General features: G+C 42.2%; 2 protein-coding genes across 2 annotated transcripts; both read left to right on the forward strand.

The window, feature by feature from the left end:
- Positions 1-5,644: 5,644 nt before the first annotated feature.
- LOC145448390 (arginine--tRNA ligase, cytoplasmic-like) lies at positions 5,645-7,997 on the forward strand. Its single transcript, XM_080326772.1, has one exon. It carries the CDS (start codon positions 5,740-5,742, stop codon positions 7,762-7,764), a length of 2,025 nt encoding a protein of 674 aa, XP_080182898.1. The 5' UTR covers positions 5,645-5,739; the 3' UTR covers positions 7,765-7,997.
- LOC145448392 (ethylmalonyl-CoA decarboxylase-like) lies at positions 7,980-10,764 on the forward strand. The gene is made up of 7 exons (XM_080326773.1): positions 7,980-8,204; positions 8,272-8,352; positions 8,409-8,551; positions 8,616-8,749; positions 9,221-9,279; positions 10,127-10,255; positions 10,331-10,764. The coding sequence occupies exons 1-7, from the start codon at positions 8,072-8,074 to the stop codon at positions 10,576-10,578; spliced, it is 927 nt and encodes a 308-aa protein (XP_080182899.1). The 5' UTR covers positions 7,980-8,071; the 3' UTR covers positions 10,579-10,764.
- Positions 10,765-17,620: the final 6,856 nt, after the last annotated feature.

The raw sequence follows: 17,620 nt of genomic DNA on the forward strand, positions 1-17,620 counted from the left end.
GTTTTCTGTAAACTTCACGACTTTAATAATAGGCTATATATTTGTATTGGAACGCTGACGGGAGATAATGTGTACTCTGTAGGTGTGCATATAATCTGTAAATGATTGCTCAATGCAGATCTATGTATGGGCTTTCCGAACAGTCCACATATTCATTTTCGATGACGCCGTTACTTAATGGGTGCCGTTGATATATACAGCACCGTAACTGCCGCACCCCAAACCCCCCAATTGGGGGGGGCCCGAGCTCGATGGGGGGCCCAAAATTATTTCCTGAATTAGCATAAATCATAGAGTATTTTTTGAAAATTTATGCAATTTTTTCAAAATTTTTTCGCGCTGCGCGCGAATTCACGTAGCCGTATATCTTTCTTATTCGGTATTGGGCCATTACCGCGCGACGACCCACCAAGACATACAATCAAGTTTTAGGCCATATAACATGCGACTCCAAGAAGTGTGCCAGAACGATTGGGCAGCGAGAAAAGCTTGGCCGAAAAGGTCTATGCCCTTATGCAGATCAAAGACTTCGCTATATATACAAAATACATATAGGTTTAATTGTCCATAGGCGCCTAAATGACTGGCGCCGAATATTCCTGTCTTTTCAATCTGAACCTCACAAGACAAATACCATCCCGCTGGGTAAAATTTTATGCCAGTGAAGAAATACCAATTTGAAATCGTGTGCTTCTCTTAGTTTAGAAGCCTACGTTTGGGCGGTTCTATATTTTTTGATATAGCAGACTGGAAGTCACGAAATAACATCATGTAACGAAGTCATATCAACGGTTCCGCCCGCCCGAAGATGTTTAATCATTATTTACGGGCCCTCCCGTTTTCAAGACACTTCACTCAGCTCTACCGGTAAATCTAATTACGTGAGTAGAGAGGACAATAAATTGATGGCATATTATATATGCAGTCGCCGATCTGATTTACAGATTTTATCATAAATTATCGAAAATTTTCGCGCTTCGCGCTGGCTCTCAGTACAGTACTGGTAATTTAGTGACAAACGCGAACAACGTGATGGGGGGGGGGGGGCGTTTTATCACTTTATGGGAGCCCAAGACCCACGTTTTTGGGGGCCTGACGAGGTGCTGTTTCGTTCCTGCCAACGGGTAGACGCCCGAAGATGTTTAATTATTATTGAGTGGTCCTACCTTTTCAAACACACCTCACTCAGCTCTACCGGCAAATCTGATTACGTGAGTAGACAGGACAATATATTGATAGCATATATTATATATGCAGTCGCCGATCTGATTGAGCGATTTTATCATAAATTATCGAAAATTTTCGCGCTTCGCCCTGGCTCACAATACGGTACGGGTAATTTCGTGACAAACGCGAACAACGTGATGGGGGGAGGGTCATTTTATCACCCTATGGGATCCCAAGACCCACGTTTTTGGGGGCCTGACGAGATGCTGTTTTGTTCCTGCCAACGGGTATACGCCCGAAGATGTTTAATTATTATTGAGTGGTCCTACCTTTTCAAACACACCTCACTCAGCTCTACCGGCAAATCTGATTACGTGAGCAGAGAGAAGATAAAAATTGATAACAACGTATGCAATTCCCGATCATACTGACCGATGAAATCATGAATACTAGAAATTCTGCGCGCTTCGCGCGCTTAGGCGACAAAAGCTGATCCACTAAAGAAAATCCCAATGAATATGATGAATAGTGGTAAACAGTGTATCGCCGGAGGGGGGTCTGGGGGGCGAAGCCCCCCAGACGTTCGGTCTATAACCCTATGGGGGGCCCAAGACCAAAGTTTTTTGGGGGGCCTGACGAAGTGCTGTTACGGCCCTGGATATATATGTATATATATATATATTTAAATTGACGGTAGCCTAATGCGCAATTGCGCGACAACCCTTTTACATGTCTATTATATATCAGCGGTTCCTAACCTGCGGAACAGTTACGCTAGTCTTCAAGCCTTCGCCGAACCCAACATTTTCACTGATTTATAAAAACAGAAATCCACCACAATACACATCTAACTAGCTATGTAAACATCGAATACATTCTATAGAGTATTTGTTGGTGTACAAAATGGAATGCGCATCAAAAAAGAGTGTTAAAAAAACCCACGCCAATAAAATGTTATTTTCACACCAAACATTATAATGAATAATATTTATTGCAAATCATTGTGACTATTCTGCTGTTCCAGTTCAAAACGGCGAGGTCTCGCATTGCAAAGTGTCATCATAGTGTCCTATATGATGTGGAGCTGTGGACACAAGCAAATCTCACGGCTCAGTGAAATTGGTTCACGTCACACTTTCCATTTGGCTGAAGGCAATTTGACGGTAATTTTTGACCGGTTTGCCGAGCATTAAATTTTCTAAACCGGGTATATCAATCGAGAGGTACCGCGGTACTGATTGCGAAAATATAAATTTTATTCCGCTCGTGGCCCCGGAACCCCCAAAATCAGTCTCGAGAGAGAGAGAGATATGATATTCTTTTTCGCCTGCACCATCGAGGTGCTTTGACGACGGAGTTGCGATACGGCCCCATGAGGTCATCTAGTCTGCGCCCCCGTTTTTTTTCTCCTCCATGCTATCCGTGATTGCTGAGCGCCTAGCAGGATAGCTGCGGATACCAATTTTCAAGTCTTTGGTATGACCCGGCCGGGGATCGAACCCATGACCTACCGCTCGAGAAGCCGGACGCATAACCATTACACTATCTCGCTCGAATGATGCATTGTAACGGCGAGTTTGGTATTGTGACCAGACACAACCATATATACCAGGGGCGGGCAACTTCTCCGGTCGGCGGGCCGGATATGGGAAAATGAAGCACTTGGCGGGCCGGATTACAGAATATATACATTATACCTTAATCGCGTATTTATCCACCTATACAAGGAATCGATTGTATTTAATGTAAACTTCAAGTTTAAAGCAAAAACAGTAGGCCTATTTAATGAATTTATTTACAACAGCTATTGAACTCAATCAGACATCTATGTGGTCTTTCAATATTGTCAACTAGTTTTTTTTAAGTCTGGTTACATGTCGTATGCGAAAACCCTCAGTAAAGACTGCACGCAAACATCAGTTATATTGGAACGCAGCCTTCCTAGTTAATTTTCATGGCAGTGTTGGGATCAAGACACTACCATCGAGTCACAAGTCATTTCGAGTCATTGCACATTTTGACTCAGTCAAGTTAAAGTCACTCGATTTTCAAAGGCGACTCGAGTCAAGTCAAGTCGTTCGATTTCTGGAGGTGACTCGAGTGAAGTCGAGTCAAGTCAAGTCACGACTCACGAGTCAATTCACTAGTCAAGTCAAGTTGGAATTTCAAAGTACTAGACAATGATTCAAAGTCATTACATTTTGCTAACTGTTTCAAGTACAGATGGTGAGGAACGAATAAAGAGTTGATCATACGTGCAAAAGGCGCTGTATCGCTCACGCATACGCAGAACTGCTCAACTACGCAAGTATAGCTGTATAGCCTCAGTCTTTAAATATCAGCCAAAATACAGGATAATATACTAAACCTCAGAAAGTTTAAGAATGATGTAGTCCAATACCCTACCCTGCTACTTATCCACGATATACAATTATAAATGAATGAGCGATATTCGTTTGATTTAAATTATATACAAGAGGGTTGGTTGAGGTGAGCAAGTTTACGACAATGCAAGCTGTTGTATAAGCTCCGATCACTGCGTTTGCGATCAATTTATTTGTGATATAACAATGTAGGCACAATCATTGATTCGTTGGTTGGCAATCATCATCATCATCATCATCATCATCAATTCGAACTTATACAAGATACAGCGATTTAATCGACATCGATTACTTGATCACTTGAAATTGACTCGTAAATTTTGCTTCGAGTCACGAGTCAATTTGCATTTCTGAAGCGTCGAGTCAAGTTAAGTCATTTTTTCAAGGAGACTCGAGTCATCCCAACACTGGTTCATGGTCGACAATGTAGGTAGACCCGAACAGAGCAACGTCCGGCCATCTCTCTCAGGTTGGCAAACTTGGATTCATTCTGTGACGTATAAAATTTGTCGATAATCTCAGAATAAAATTCCACTTTCAGAGTAAAAACTCTCGGCGGGCCGGTCAAAACCCCTTCGCGGGCCGGATCCGGCCCGCGGGCCGTATGTTGCCCGCCCCTGATATATACCGAACTCCACCGGTAGAGTTATGGTGGAGCGGATGTCGCGGACATTTTAAACTTCACGGAGTATACGATATCTTGATCTAATAATTATTGTAATGATAAAACAGTGGCTGTAAACTTATTTGAGCGTGACCCAAATCTGAGTTGTAGTAGTTGGCATCTCGCGACCCATGCCTAACACAACGAAATATACTATATGGATTTGTAATGTTAGTATATGCTACGTTCTACGGGCATGTGTGATATGGAGAATGTGCAACTAACCAGCGCATGTTCTGTGAATCCTATGTGATGAACGGGATTGCAAATTGGGGTGCATTATTTTCCTCTGCGGGTCTCAGATTGCAAGGATGGGAGTATTCGGCGCCGACCATTTCGACAACCGGATAAATCTAGCAATAGGGTATATCGAATGTTTTGGGCAACAAGCGACGATCATTTTATTCGCCACGGATCTTTTTGGTACCGCACTTTGCCCAGCCGTATGTTTGCAAAAACTTCGTGTCTTCATGTGTACCGGTGTCGAAAGGGTCAGCTCCGAAATGCCTGTGTATAATATTCGCGCACGTGCATGTTTCACACCCCTAGACTAAAGCATCCCAACGATAGGGTTACCAATTACGTTCTCATTTAGGAGATTTTGTCCTCTTTTTTTAAAGAAATGTCCTCCCTTCGCCTAAATGTCCTCCTTTTTGGCAATTGGTCCTCAATTTTAGCCTAAAATGGCCAAAAAAGCCACGACAAATGGCGAAATGTTGGCCTGAACGACACAATACGGGTATTTCGGGAGTCAAATCGGAAAAGGACGTAGTTTATTTTTTTGTCCTTGATGTTTTTTTTTGCGGCAAGCCGACTCATGATACACATAGGCTACACACAAAATGACCTGTTTTAGTCGACACAACGAAATTGTTGATGGAAATTTACCGAAAATGTAATTCGACGGATCACAAATTTATCAAAGAAAGTGTTATCTCGACGTATTGTTATTTTTATTATGAGAAGATGCTATTCTAACGAAGTCAGCCACCCATTGCATATTTCATGAATAGTTACAGGATGAACCAACGTGCTGTGAAAATTGCCACGTTCGTTGATGTAAGTTCGTAATTCCTGTGTTACGATTGTTGAGATACGCTGTTCTTTTGAATTCTCTACTAGTTGCTGACGATTACCCCTGACGAGTGTCAGCCGAAAATATTCGGGTTCATTTCCTGATTGCAGCCATTGACCGAGTTTATTCAGTTCATGGATTCAGTAAAATCAATTGTTGGATAGCGTTATTACCTCATTGAATGATCATATACATTCATTAATCAATAAATATCAATACCTATGTCGTTTTATTGTTTTATCCTACTAAAAACGTTCGGTCGTTCGCACACACTACCGAGACATGTTATGTTTGTAAAGGCTATGGTTTGATAAGTCGAGCTTCGCTTGAGTGATTACGCGTGTTTTGTTGGAAGTTTTGTGTGATGCAATCTGAATTTGCCTAACTACCTGTTCTGATTGCAGCAAAAAGTTCGCTGAAAGGTTTTACCCTGTGTAAGCATAAGCTTTATGATGTCTAATGAAACAGATGGTCAACATAAAAGTATTGAAAATTTGGTAGCGTCCCAGGAGAAACGCACTGATGAATTGATGAAAGAACTTGAGCAATTGAAAAATGGGACCTATCAATTTAACCATACAGAATTGAACTGCGAAGATATTGATAAAATGACGAAGGAGCGCGAGAAGTTACTGTATCAAAGAAATCAATTAGAAAAAAGCCTGAAAGAAGAAATCATGGAGTATCAGTCGAACAAGTATTTGACAAATGTGTGTAGTGATTTGGTGACGATCTTTTCAATGGCCATCAGCAAAGCGCTGCCGGAAATATCTTCTCAGCAAGCTCATGTTACGTTGAATATGAATGACAAGTTTGGAGATTATCAATGCAACAGTGCAATGGGGATATCTGGCATACTGAAAAAATCAGGTATAAAAATGGCCCCGAAAGACATTGCTCAGAAAATTGTCGAAAACCTTCCCGAGAATCACCTGGTTAAAAGTGTGGATATTGCAGGACCTGGATTTATCAATATTAGGTTGAAGGAAGAATTTATAAGGAAATCGGTGGGCGATATACTGTTGAACGGTCCCAAGCCGAGACCTCTTGTGGTAAAAAAGAGATTAGTGATCGATTATTCGTCACCGAATGTCGCAAAAGAAATGCACGTCGGACATCTCAGATCAACTATAATCGGTGACAGCATCAGTCGACTTTTCGAATATCTAGGTTATGACATACTCCGGGTGAATCACATCGGCGATTGGGGCACGCAGTTCGGAATGCTGATCGCGCATTTGAACGATAAATTTCCAAATTTTCGTCGAGAAGCTCCTCCCATCGGCGATTTGCAAGCGTTCTACAAGGAATCGAAAAAAAGATTCGACTCGGATGAGGAATTCAAGAAGAGAGCTTATCAGTGTGTCGTGAAATTGCAATCGAAAGAGCCCGACTTCATTAAAGCGTGGAATTTGATTTGTGACGTGTCGCGACACGAGTTCCAGAAAATCTACGACCGCTTGCAAATAAAGGGTTTGATCGAACGGGGCGAATCGTTTTATCAAGACATGATGGTCGACGTGGTTCAGGAGTTGACAGAAAAAGGTTTACTAATAGTTGAAGATGGACGAACATTGATGTTTGTCCCAGGCGCGCAGGCACCGCTAACCGTCGTCAAATCTGACGGTGGGTTTACCTACGACACAAGCGATTTGGCGACCATAAAGCAAAGGATATTTGACGAGAAAGGTGACGTGCTGATATACGTCGCTGACTCGGGGCAAAGCTCTCATTTCGAAGCTATCTACGGTGCTGCCAAATTAACTGGGTGGTACGATCCCAAAAAACAGACCGTAAAACACATAGGGTTTGGTGTCGTGCTTGGCGAAGATAGGAAGAAATTCAAAACCCGTTCTGGTGACACGGTCCGTCTGGCTGACCTCTTGGACGAGGGCTTGAAGCGGTCGCGTGAAAAGCTAATTCAGAAAGAAAGGCACCTAGTTTTGACAGAACAGGAACTGAAAGCTGCTGAAGAAGCTGTGGCTTACGGCTGCATCAAATATGCAGATCTCTGCCACAGCTATGTCAATGACTATGTTTTCTCCTTCGATAAAATGTTAGAAGACCGAGGAAACACTGCCGCGTATTTATTGTATGCTTACACCCGGATACGATCAATTCGTCGTAACGCCGATGTGAAGTTGGGCTCCATCAAGCAGGCTGTTACAGAGAAGGGAGGTGTCGAAATGGACCACCCGAAAGAATTGAAGTTGGCGAAAGTGATCTGCAGGTTTGCGGAAGTCTTGTACCGTGTCACGGAGGAACTTACACCGCACACTCTGTGCGACTATCTCTATGAGTTGGCCACTACTTTCACGGAGTTTTATGACGTCTGTTATTGCATCGAAAAGGACAGAAACACCGGCGCTATCACTAAAGTTAATCTACATCGGCTCGCGTTATGCGAGACTACCGCTGAGATTATGAACCAGTGTTTCTGTATTCTCGGGATTACGCCCGTGGATAAAATGTGAATCGATACTTGATGTGCGGTTTGGGATTGGTAATTATTAGAGAAATTTCGAGTGCTATGATGATTTGCTGTACGGGAACAGCTGAACACTGGACAGTTGTGGATTGACGGACATGGGATATAGCATAGGTTTGATAATGGTTGTGTTCATTTCTGTGAAATCATATATAGGCTAGCTCATCTGCTGTTGGTTTGAATATATACACTAACACAGCCATATTTGTCATTTAGAAACTGATAGCGCACCAGAGCATTGTATTTTCGATAGCATTTGTTAAGTGTTACATTATGTAGCACACCTAGGGAGGATGCTTTGTCGCCAAGCACACGGTAGGATACCTGTGGCACCCTTGAGTCGAAAGTATCACTGGGTGTACAAAGACGGGGAATCTGGATATGACAACAAACGTATGGAGGAGAAATTCATTCGTCTGTCAAAAGGTGCTCATCTAATTCTACGCCTGTTCTGCAGTGCAGTTGATGGATCATTGATTTTGGTTTCTCGCAGGAGGTTCCGTAGATCTTGACACGAGAGGGGATGCATCCGTGGTTACGATAAGGAATCCTACAAAGAGGAATGCATTCACAGGTTCGCGACACCATTTTACAATGCCTAGAAGTCACTAAAAAGCCAAACTATTACAGGAACCATGATCGTAGCGTTGAGAGAGGTTGTGAATAAGCTACGTCACTGTGAGAGATCGAAGGCCGTGGTGCTTTGCGGCGAGGGTAGCGCGTTCTGCTCTGGGCTTGATTTGGGCTTAGCAACGAAATTGGGGAGTCTTGAGGTTGGAATATCAGTTGCATGTAGATTAAATACGGATTCTGTAGCATATGTCCACTTCAATTAAGGATGGTATGGACATGTGTATGTATATGCAAAACACATTGACTGCGTTCCAGTTGTTACCAAAAATTACTGTTGCTGCTGTTCGGGGTCCTGCCCTGGGTGGTGGAGCTGAGATCGTCACAGCGGCCGATTTCAGGTACAGTATTGTACGTGTGTTGGTGGCACCGACAGCCACTGTACCTCTGTGGTTAGTGCTTGGCATTATTGGGTATTAGGCGCCTGTCTGTTCGAGTATCAATTATTGTGACGTGGAGTCATAAGAGTATGGAAGACATGATAAGTTGACCTTTTATATGTGACCACATAGAAAATAATGCTAGCCCACTCCCACAGCATTAAAATCAACAATTTGCTACTTTTACGACCGCACCTGTTCTATTGCACTTTGTGGCAATGTTCTGGGTTGCTGCTAATAAATATGACGATTTGCGAATTGTAAATTTACAACAGTGATTCAGTGAAGTCCAAATACAACAGTCAAAGCCCCGAACTGTCTATCTGAAAATTTACCGCAGAAGTACAAATAACTAATTTAATAGGTTTTAAATCGATTACAGACACAGGTAGTGAATGAAACATTGCCTTAATTTGATTGCTACTTCATTAGGTTGATGTGGCCAGATTCAAAGATACAATTTGTGCAGAAGAATATGGGCATAACTCCAGGTGAAGAAAAATTCCAGTTTTACTGCCTTTTACGAGTTGTTCAATATGTCTCATCAAGTCTATTGCTGAATTTTTTTATCAATTACAAATTGTAGCAGCAATGTCCATGAAAAGTCCTAACTATTTAGACTAGACTAGACGGAGAAACGAGAGGTGCGAAAGTATCCAGGTAATTTTTTTTTAAAAGTGCAGATCGAAGAGCTGATTACTAAAAGAAGTCTGCATCTTTGCCTGGACTTACTCACGGGCTATTTTGGAAGCTGATTACGTTCAACATCTTCGCTAACCCCAGAATAAAGGCAAACGACCCCCACGTTTGGAACCACTATCTTTGAATAAAGCATTTCTACGGCCTTGACGATCTCTAGGAATATACCATTCTCCTTTATTTGCGATTACAATTTAGGCTTATTTCAGTAAATGAAGGTTGTTTTTAATTATATTATATTGTAGTCTTTGCGAGGGCGGTAGTACACATATTAAAATCAATAAATGTGATGGTAAATCGTGCACAGCGCTAACAAAAATATCGTGTAACATGAATATTCCTAAAAAATAATGTTTTTATGTTGATTTACGAAAAAATGATGAGCCTACGTCCAGCCTTCAAAATTCCGGACATTTGGCATACTTTAGGAATTCCTCCCGGACGCAAATTTGAACAGAGAAATTCCGGACGTATGGCAACCCTAACGCATACCCATAATTAGTTGCCACAAGCCAGTGAATTGCTATGTGAAACGGACGTTATAATTATCACGCTTACACTATTTGAAACTGCATGTTGACTTGTGGAGGTAGAGCAGATATGTCATTTTTATTTATTACATCATCGCCTCTAATACAGGGTGGGGTGGTGCTAGCAGACTACGACAGATTATCGGCAGACGAAAGGCAATGCATCTGCTTGCATCCAGCGAGGCGCTGGACTGTAAGTCCGCGTTGCTGATTGGCCTGGCTGATGCACTGGCATCGGGTATGAAGAAGCATGGCTCAATATGAATGGTCATTACATTGCAATAATATATAATCTGTCTCGTGTCTCTTCCAGACTTTCCTGACCTCTCTGCAGCTCATGGTGCATTGGAATGGATGGAAAACAGTTTCCACTTGAGTGATACTGACGGGACTGTGTTTGCTGCTATCAAGGCATCCACGTCAATATCGAAAACCAGTGACGACGATGACCACCCGCTGTACCTCAATCTGAGACGGGAGAAAGATGTTTTGGCGAGCGTCTGGGGCAAACCGCCCAACCAGAAAGCCCTTGACAACGTTCGTTTGAAGCAAAACAGTTGATCTGTATGCGCCATTGAAATAGCCATCAGTTCTCGGCACCTGGTGTGCTGGTTATAGTCCAAATTTGAATATTTCAATGCCTTCCATGCAGTGCATTCGTACTGTTTGAGCACTGTTACCTACTTAGTAGGCTTTTTCATACAACCTCGATCAAATTTTTCACGCACATAAATGGGATTTATGCGATTCGTCTGTCGTTACTGTGATGAGTATTGCAATGTCTATCAGCATGGCCAGCGGCCACATTTGGCAAAGTTCCTTTTTATGCCATTATTTCATTAGCGGTCGTATAGTTTAGTTCGGAGGACCGCGTGGGTGGAATGACGTAAGAATTGCGAACAGTTGTTACTCGACAGCACGGCGGTGCATAAATATGAGCTTCACCCTTTTGTGATATGTAGATTAAATTCGTATGTAGTATGATTAATTCTTACCAGCGATGTGTGAGTCTTTCAAAGGTTAAACGCTTTGAGCATAGACAATTTGACATAGATAGATATACCTAACTATTGGCGCGTTAATGGTCTAGTGCAGCGGTTCTCAACCGGGGGTCCGCGAGACCTCAAAATTTTTAAAATTTTTGATAACTTAATTTTATTTTTTAATTTGAGAAAGCATGAGGCAGTTTCGCACCACAACTGCTAAAACCTCATGACTCATATCATCATAATAATCGTCCGACATGGACTATTGTAGTGTGGTAACTCATTTTCATTGCCAATTTTCCAATAACCTGCTGATACAAACATGTTGCTGTTAGAGACGTTTTGTTGGGGTTTGTAGAAAAAATAAAAATATGGAGATAGTAACGTCAATCAGGGTGACTTCGTAATGTCTGCGAAACCTCCATTTGAAGTTGTCAGTCGCTCATCAAATTAGTGAACAGTCGTTTGAAATGGAAATTTCAGAAGTATTTCCACAATTTGTCCCAATGCAAGGAACCGCTACTTGGAGGAACAGAACTTTATATACAATTGAATAGTATTGATATTGAAATGAACCCGAATATTTTCGGCTGACACTCGTCATAAATCGGACAATGATATAGCGTACCTGCTCTTAAAGCTCGACTATCAGATTTGGCGCATTCTTATTGCCGATGCCATATCGACAAGGCTGATTTTTTTAAGAACAAGGAATGTTTCATTGCTATCAAAGCACGCTCCAACCCTGAAATTCATATCACCAGTTATATTGGTATGCAAACTTGTCTTCTAAATGTTCAATTGTTCATGGTCGAAAATGTTTGCTCGTAAATATATATGTAAACCCGAACAGAACAAGTCGTTTCATGACAGTCTTTCTCAGGTTGGAGAACGTGGATCCATTCTTTGGAGCAGTGGCGGCTCGTGATAATATCGGGTGGTGGGGCCTGGGGTGTACGCGATTTTAATTGTCCAAATGACGTCACAATCATAGGCGCCGACTTACGAGGTTACGAGGTGGCGCAGCCACCTCGTGACCATATTTACGAGGTGGCGGCCACCTCGTACAAATTGCTCAAACGCCCAAGTGATTTGTGACCAATAATTAATTATTAATCAGGCGAATCGACGCGACCTCGTTAGAGAAATCGGCGAGTTCGATACGCGCGTGTGCCAGGCGCGAAGCCAGTGGGCTTTCGGGGACCGAAACCTTTTGAAACGCGGAACCATGTCATTTTGAAACGACCATTCAAACTCTAATATTCAGTTGCAATTCAATAATTGTATTATCATTGTTCCGCCGGGCCGATTTGCGAGAAGCATGTTGTCAATTAATGAGAAGATTCTGTGATGATCTCCCGCTGAGATGGTCGCGAAATTAGGTCATTCATTCCCGTGCGCGTGGCAATTGTCGCTAGCCCGGTTTATCGCGTCTCGAACAAGCCTGCATCTGAAATAGGCCCGGTTCACTCTATACTATCGATTGCCTGCGCAATCGCATCTGTATTGGCGTCTTCGGCCTGGCGTACACGATATCATCGCTGGCATAGGCTATACATGAGCAATGAGCAATTGAGCATCTGCGATAGGCCTGGTGCGAAAGATACCATTGCTGGCTTAACTATCGCGTCTCGGGCCTAGCATGCTTTGGCTCCTATCTCTCGCTGGTTTGGAGACAATGCGGTCGAGTTTACGCTAATTGGTGATTGTTTTATGTTACATTGATTAAAGAGCGACATCACGAAACTGAATAACATCGAATGCAAAGAGACTCGTACGTAATTGATTCCCGCTAATACTTAAACGTAACGATCAGAAGATGTGTATCATGGTTTGAGCTCTAAAAGACGACACAGGTCTGAACCACCTGAAATCGGTGCCGTCAAGTTCGGATATTTTGATTTGCGAAAACTGTCATCGAGACTGCGTAATACGCGCGCGTATTTAATTGTTCACCAGAGATCAGGGACTCTCTAATTGACTGCACTACCGGACTCTTTGGCAAGCTCATCATACGCGTAAGATCGTCAACGTGAACACCATCCTAGATCTCCTCTCCCGGCCATCCGCCCAAATAGACGATCTGCTTTTTTAAAATCTAAATGATGTACGCCCACATTCGTTTACAAAACCATTCTTGAGCTAGCTAGCTTCGTGTGATAGTCTTCGTAATCGGAGCGCGAAATTGGAGGATGTGTTGGTGTGTGCCTCCAAATTGGAATTCATTTCTGCGCATATTCGTTTCTCTAAGAAGGCTTTGCCAGTGAGATTAATCGGGAAATGCAGCAATACAGCTTAAACACCGATATAATGAGAAAACAACTGTCGCAACGACAGCTACTCAATACTATGTCAAACTCAAAACCCATTCATAACGATTCTGATTAGAATACACGCTTTCTCATTTGCAACCATCCATATTTTTTGTTTCCTACTTGATATATTCGTACTCCGAAATTGCCGCACAAAGTCATTTTTCAGTGTTTCATTCGTTATTAAAGTGCAGTAGGCGATGCCATGCCATTGTCAAATATTGATGCATAACGAGATTCTGGGTGGCGCAAATTCTGATTTTATTCGATTCGTTTGAGCCGGGAACCTATATTCCGATCAACTTGATTGCTAGATGTACTCGTATCGAGAACAACAATATCGAATATTAAACTATTGGGCATTTGGTAGACAGTGAATTTCTATTGATAAGATCGCGGCATGCACCGGGAAGTGGAATTAGTTCTAGTCCAGGGTTAGTCAACCAGCGGCCGTAGAAGGAAATTTGTGCAGCCGTCAACACATAAGTCAATTAGTATGTGTTGGCGGCCGTCGACATGCAAATTGAATTTGCGAATTGACCGATGTACTCCCAAAATACTTCGCGAACGTAAATCGGAAATGTACCAATGCCGCCAAAATCGCTGTTTTAATCTGTAAACAATTGCCGCGATGCGAGCTAATCAATGCGAAGCTAGAAATCGCAAGAGACAATTATTGATTGGCTGCGCGATTTCGCGTTTGTAATCATCATTATTGTCTGCTTGAAACCTCATGTTCGAGAGTTGTGTGTTAATTGCGAATTTGCCAGGCCAGTGCGTAGCGTATTTCGTTAATCACACCACAGCGCATTGCGCTTGAATTCTCAGTGACGTAAATTCTGATTTCTGTTCGGTGCATTCCGTCGGACGGACTAGTAGCGCAGTTATATTTTCATATGATCATACTCGTACCGTTTTAAGATTACATTTAATAACTCGACCGCATGGTTTGATATTAATGACCAGCCGGTATTAAAACGCCACACGAATAGTTTAACGCTGCACGTAAACCAGCGGCATGTAGTAAATGGCGTTTTAGTGCGACGATGACGTCATCGATATGGAACAATTATGACGTCACAAGACTTCGCCACCTCGTATAAAAATAAAAGTCGGCGCGTATGGTCACAATAGTGTATTCCGACGTGAAAATGTGACTTCGTGGTGGTCACACACAGTTTGTATGGGGTATATACATTAAGTATGGTAAACAAGACCTACGTATTTCAAATTATTCGAAAGAAAATATCAAGTACAGTTGTTCATACCTGCATATTTTATCGTTTCTATCAGCAGGCCTATTGCGCGCGGCGTGATTTCATAGTTGCAAAATGTTCAATGACGAGTTCATTGAAATCTGGAATACCCAGAATGAGAGCGTTGAGAATCGGGAGCACATCTAACGCATCGAGTCTAATTACTGCAGCAAAGTTGATAGAAAGCGATTTTTCAACTATAGGAATTTTAAAAGTTCACTAGTGGTAACTACTTCGGAAAAATATGTATTAGAATATAAACAAGTCAACTCGAGCCGAGCAATGTCGACTATCGGGTAATATCGAGACAGCGTTTGCAGTAAACCACATGCTTCAGATCACGATACGATACCCAATTTTGGTCGAACTAGAGACACTGTCCCCTGGCACCAGCAGTGTGAAAGTGTATAACATGGCGTCTTTATCCTCGCTTATACGTCAGCCTTTCATTTTTTATAGCAATATGTTGGGAAAAGGTAAGAGTGCGCTTTCCTCCCGTGTACGATTAGATCAATGGACAATTTCCAGGCTGATAAGAGCCGAGTCTTGCCTAAAAACACTGAATTTTGCGTAAAATATATTGAGGAATAGGCGGATCAATTGATCAGCTGTTAGCCGTCATCGAAAACGAACTAGCTAACGCGCTTGACATCGGGTTGTCAGCAAATGGCTTGAAGGCCACAATTTCACGGTGAAATTGACATTGGAGAATATAAAATAAAGTAAATATTTGAATGCAAACCGAGAATCTTAGTAAACTGTTTCATGAGATCATCATCTCATCACCTATCTCAGTATGAAACACAGTTAAAATTAGCACAGACCAACGCCGGCTTTTGCGTGAAATCCGCAATGCGGTAGTCAGCGTTAGACCTACCATACTCGACCTCGATAATGAAATTATAATGCCCTAATCATTGAGTGTCAACCTCGGGACTTGGCACAGCGTTCGATACTGAAATCAAGATATACCGTCCAGAAGCTCAAGACGGATATATGTATGGAGCATCGTTAAAATCGACACAAACCAATACCGGTATTGCGTAAAATCTGTTCGTGATAAATGGCGAGTTAGCTCTCACTCGACTTAGGAAACGAAATTACCACCCACATAGTTCAGTGATAAACTTTAAACTTGGTACGGCGATCGATACTAACACTACGACCAACTATGGCAAATGTCATGACCGATCTCGGTATGGAACATCGTCAAAATCAATGGAGACCAATACCCGCTTTTGAGTAAAATCTGTTTGCGATACCGGACGGATCAGCACGCAGTCAACTTTGGAAATGAAATTACTACCCTACACTTTAAGTAGCAACCCTGAAACTTGGAGCAGTGTTAAATACGACCTTCACGACATAACATACCAAGTTTCTAGAATTATCATAAAGCGAAGCATCGTCAAAATCGACCTATACCAACAAAGGTCGACTCAACGCATTTATGACGATAACCGAGTTCAGATATAGACACGATTGTTACATCACACATTAAGGGCAAGCAGGCAGGTTGCCCCACTTGCTCGATAATTTTATGAATAGGAGAGAGTAAATCACCGTTTCTTTATTGTGCGCGGCTTTGAGAGGATAGACAGTGAAAGCTTGTTTTGAGCGCTACCGGGGCGAGCCCCGGCTAGGCATTCACAAAGCGAAAACACAGAAGAGAATTCGATTTTCGCGGAGACTTCGCTAGGTATGGGCATTTACAAGCGAACGCACAAGAATAATGCGGGTTTCACTGTGATTTCGGTATATATTGATTGTTGGGCATCTATAAATGGTAAATAATTGTTATTGAACAGAATTTTAGGTGGGACAATGCCCCAGTTGCCCTATAGGACGAGCCGCCACTGCTTTGGAGCATAAAATTTGTCGCTACTTTTAGATTGGGATTTCACTCTGACGGTAGAAACTCTCTGTAGGCTGTATCCGGCCCGCGGTCCGTATGTTGCCCGTCCCTGCGCTAGATGTCGCTTTCTTTTTCTATACTGTATTCTTTACTTTCATTCAGTGTGCATGCCTCCTCTTTACTACGCCTAGGCCAAGGTGGGTGTCCGATTCCATTGACAAATCCAAGTCGCTTCGACATCTTCCTGTCTATTCAGTGTATCGCATTTTTTGTGGTGTATTGAAGTGATAAAATTGCTAATAAACCAATGATGCTGGAAGTGATATGTTCATAAAATATGTGTTTCTTCATTTTGTTGCCATAAATGTTGCAATCACACCAAAAGTATCGTCAGAAGCGTTACGCATTAATATTGCATTAGCTTCCATCTGTCTTTGCGGAAATGGTTTTCGGCACTCGTTCACATCAAAACGAAGACGCGGATTTTCAAAACACGACCACGTACTTCAAGAGATACAGCAGCAAAATTAGATTTGAAATAATAAAAGTCCACCCATTTCTGCATGAATAGTATGATGTTATCTTCGAGAAAAATCATTATTTTGCTGTTTATCACAAGCCTACAGTTCATATTTGCACAAGACAGATAAAGGTTGCACCATAATCGAGCTAAAATTGAACTAAAACTTGAGGGGGTCCGGGAGGGTCCATGACGGTCAAAAGGGGTCCGCGAAGCCAAAAAGGTTGAGAACCACTGGTCTAGTGTCAGATCAGTGATTCACAGAGTGGGCGATTTTGATAGAGGAGATATAAATTCTCACTAAGGGCAAAAAAAGTAGCCGCAGTATATAGAAGCAAAAGAACTTCAGTGGATACGACCTACTTGTATACTACGGAAAAGTAGAAGGAAACCTAATCGATTTCTTCTAATCCTTACGGAGCGGCAAAGATATGTTGAGCCTGGTAAGGGCAGGGGGTGATGAGTCAAAAAAGTTTGGGAGCCATTGTTCTCGATAAAGAATGGCAATGTTTCAGACACTACATTTTCGAGATCAACAATTAGAATGCCCGTTTAAATACCCTATAAGTAATTGTATCAACACCTGACAAATGACCAGGAGTGCTCAAATAAACCAGCATAGTATGCGCCAAGGTGGGTGTCGATTTTAAAGACTGCTCCAAGTCGATTCGAAG

Source organism: Botryllus schlosseri, chromosome 10, assembly GCF_051294905.1.
Source record: "Botryllus schlosseri isolate E-star chromosome 10, Bs_hap1, whole genome shotgun sequence".
In the NCBI taxonomy this organism is placed as follows: Eukaryota; Metazoa; Chordata; class Ascidiacea; order Stolidobranchia; family Styelidae; genus Botryllus; species Botryllus schlosseri.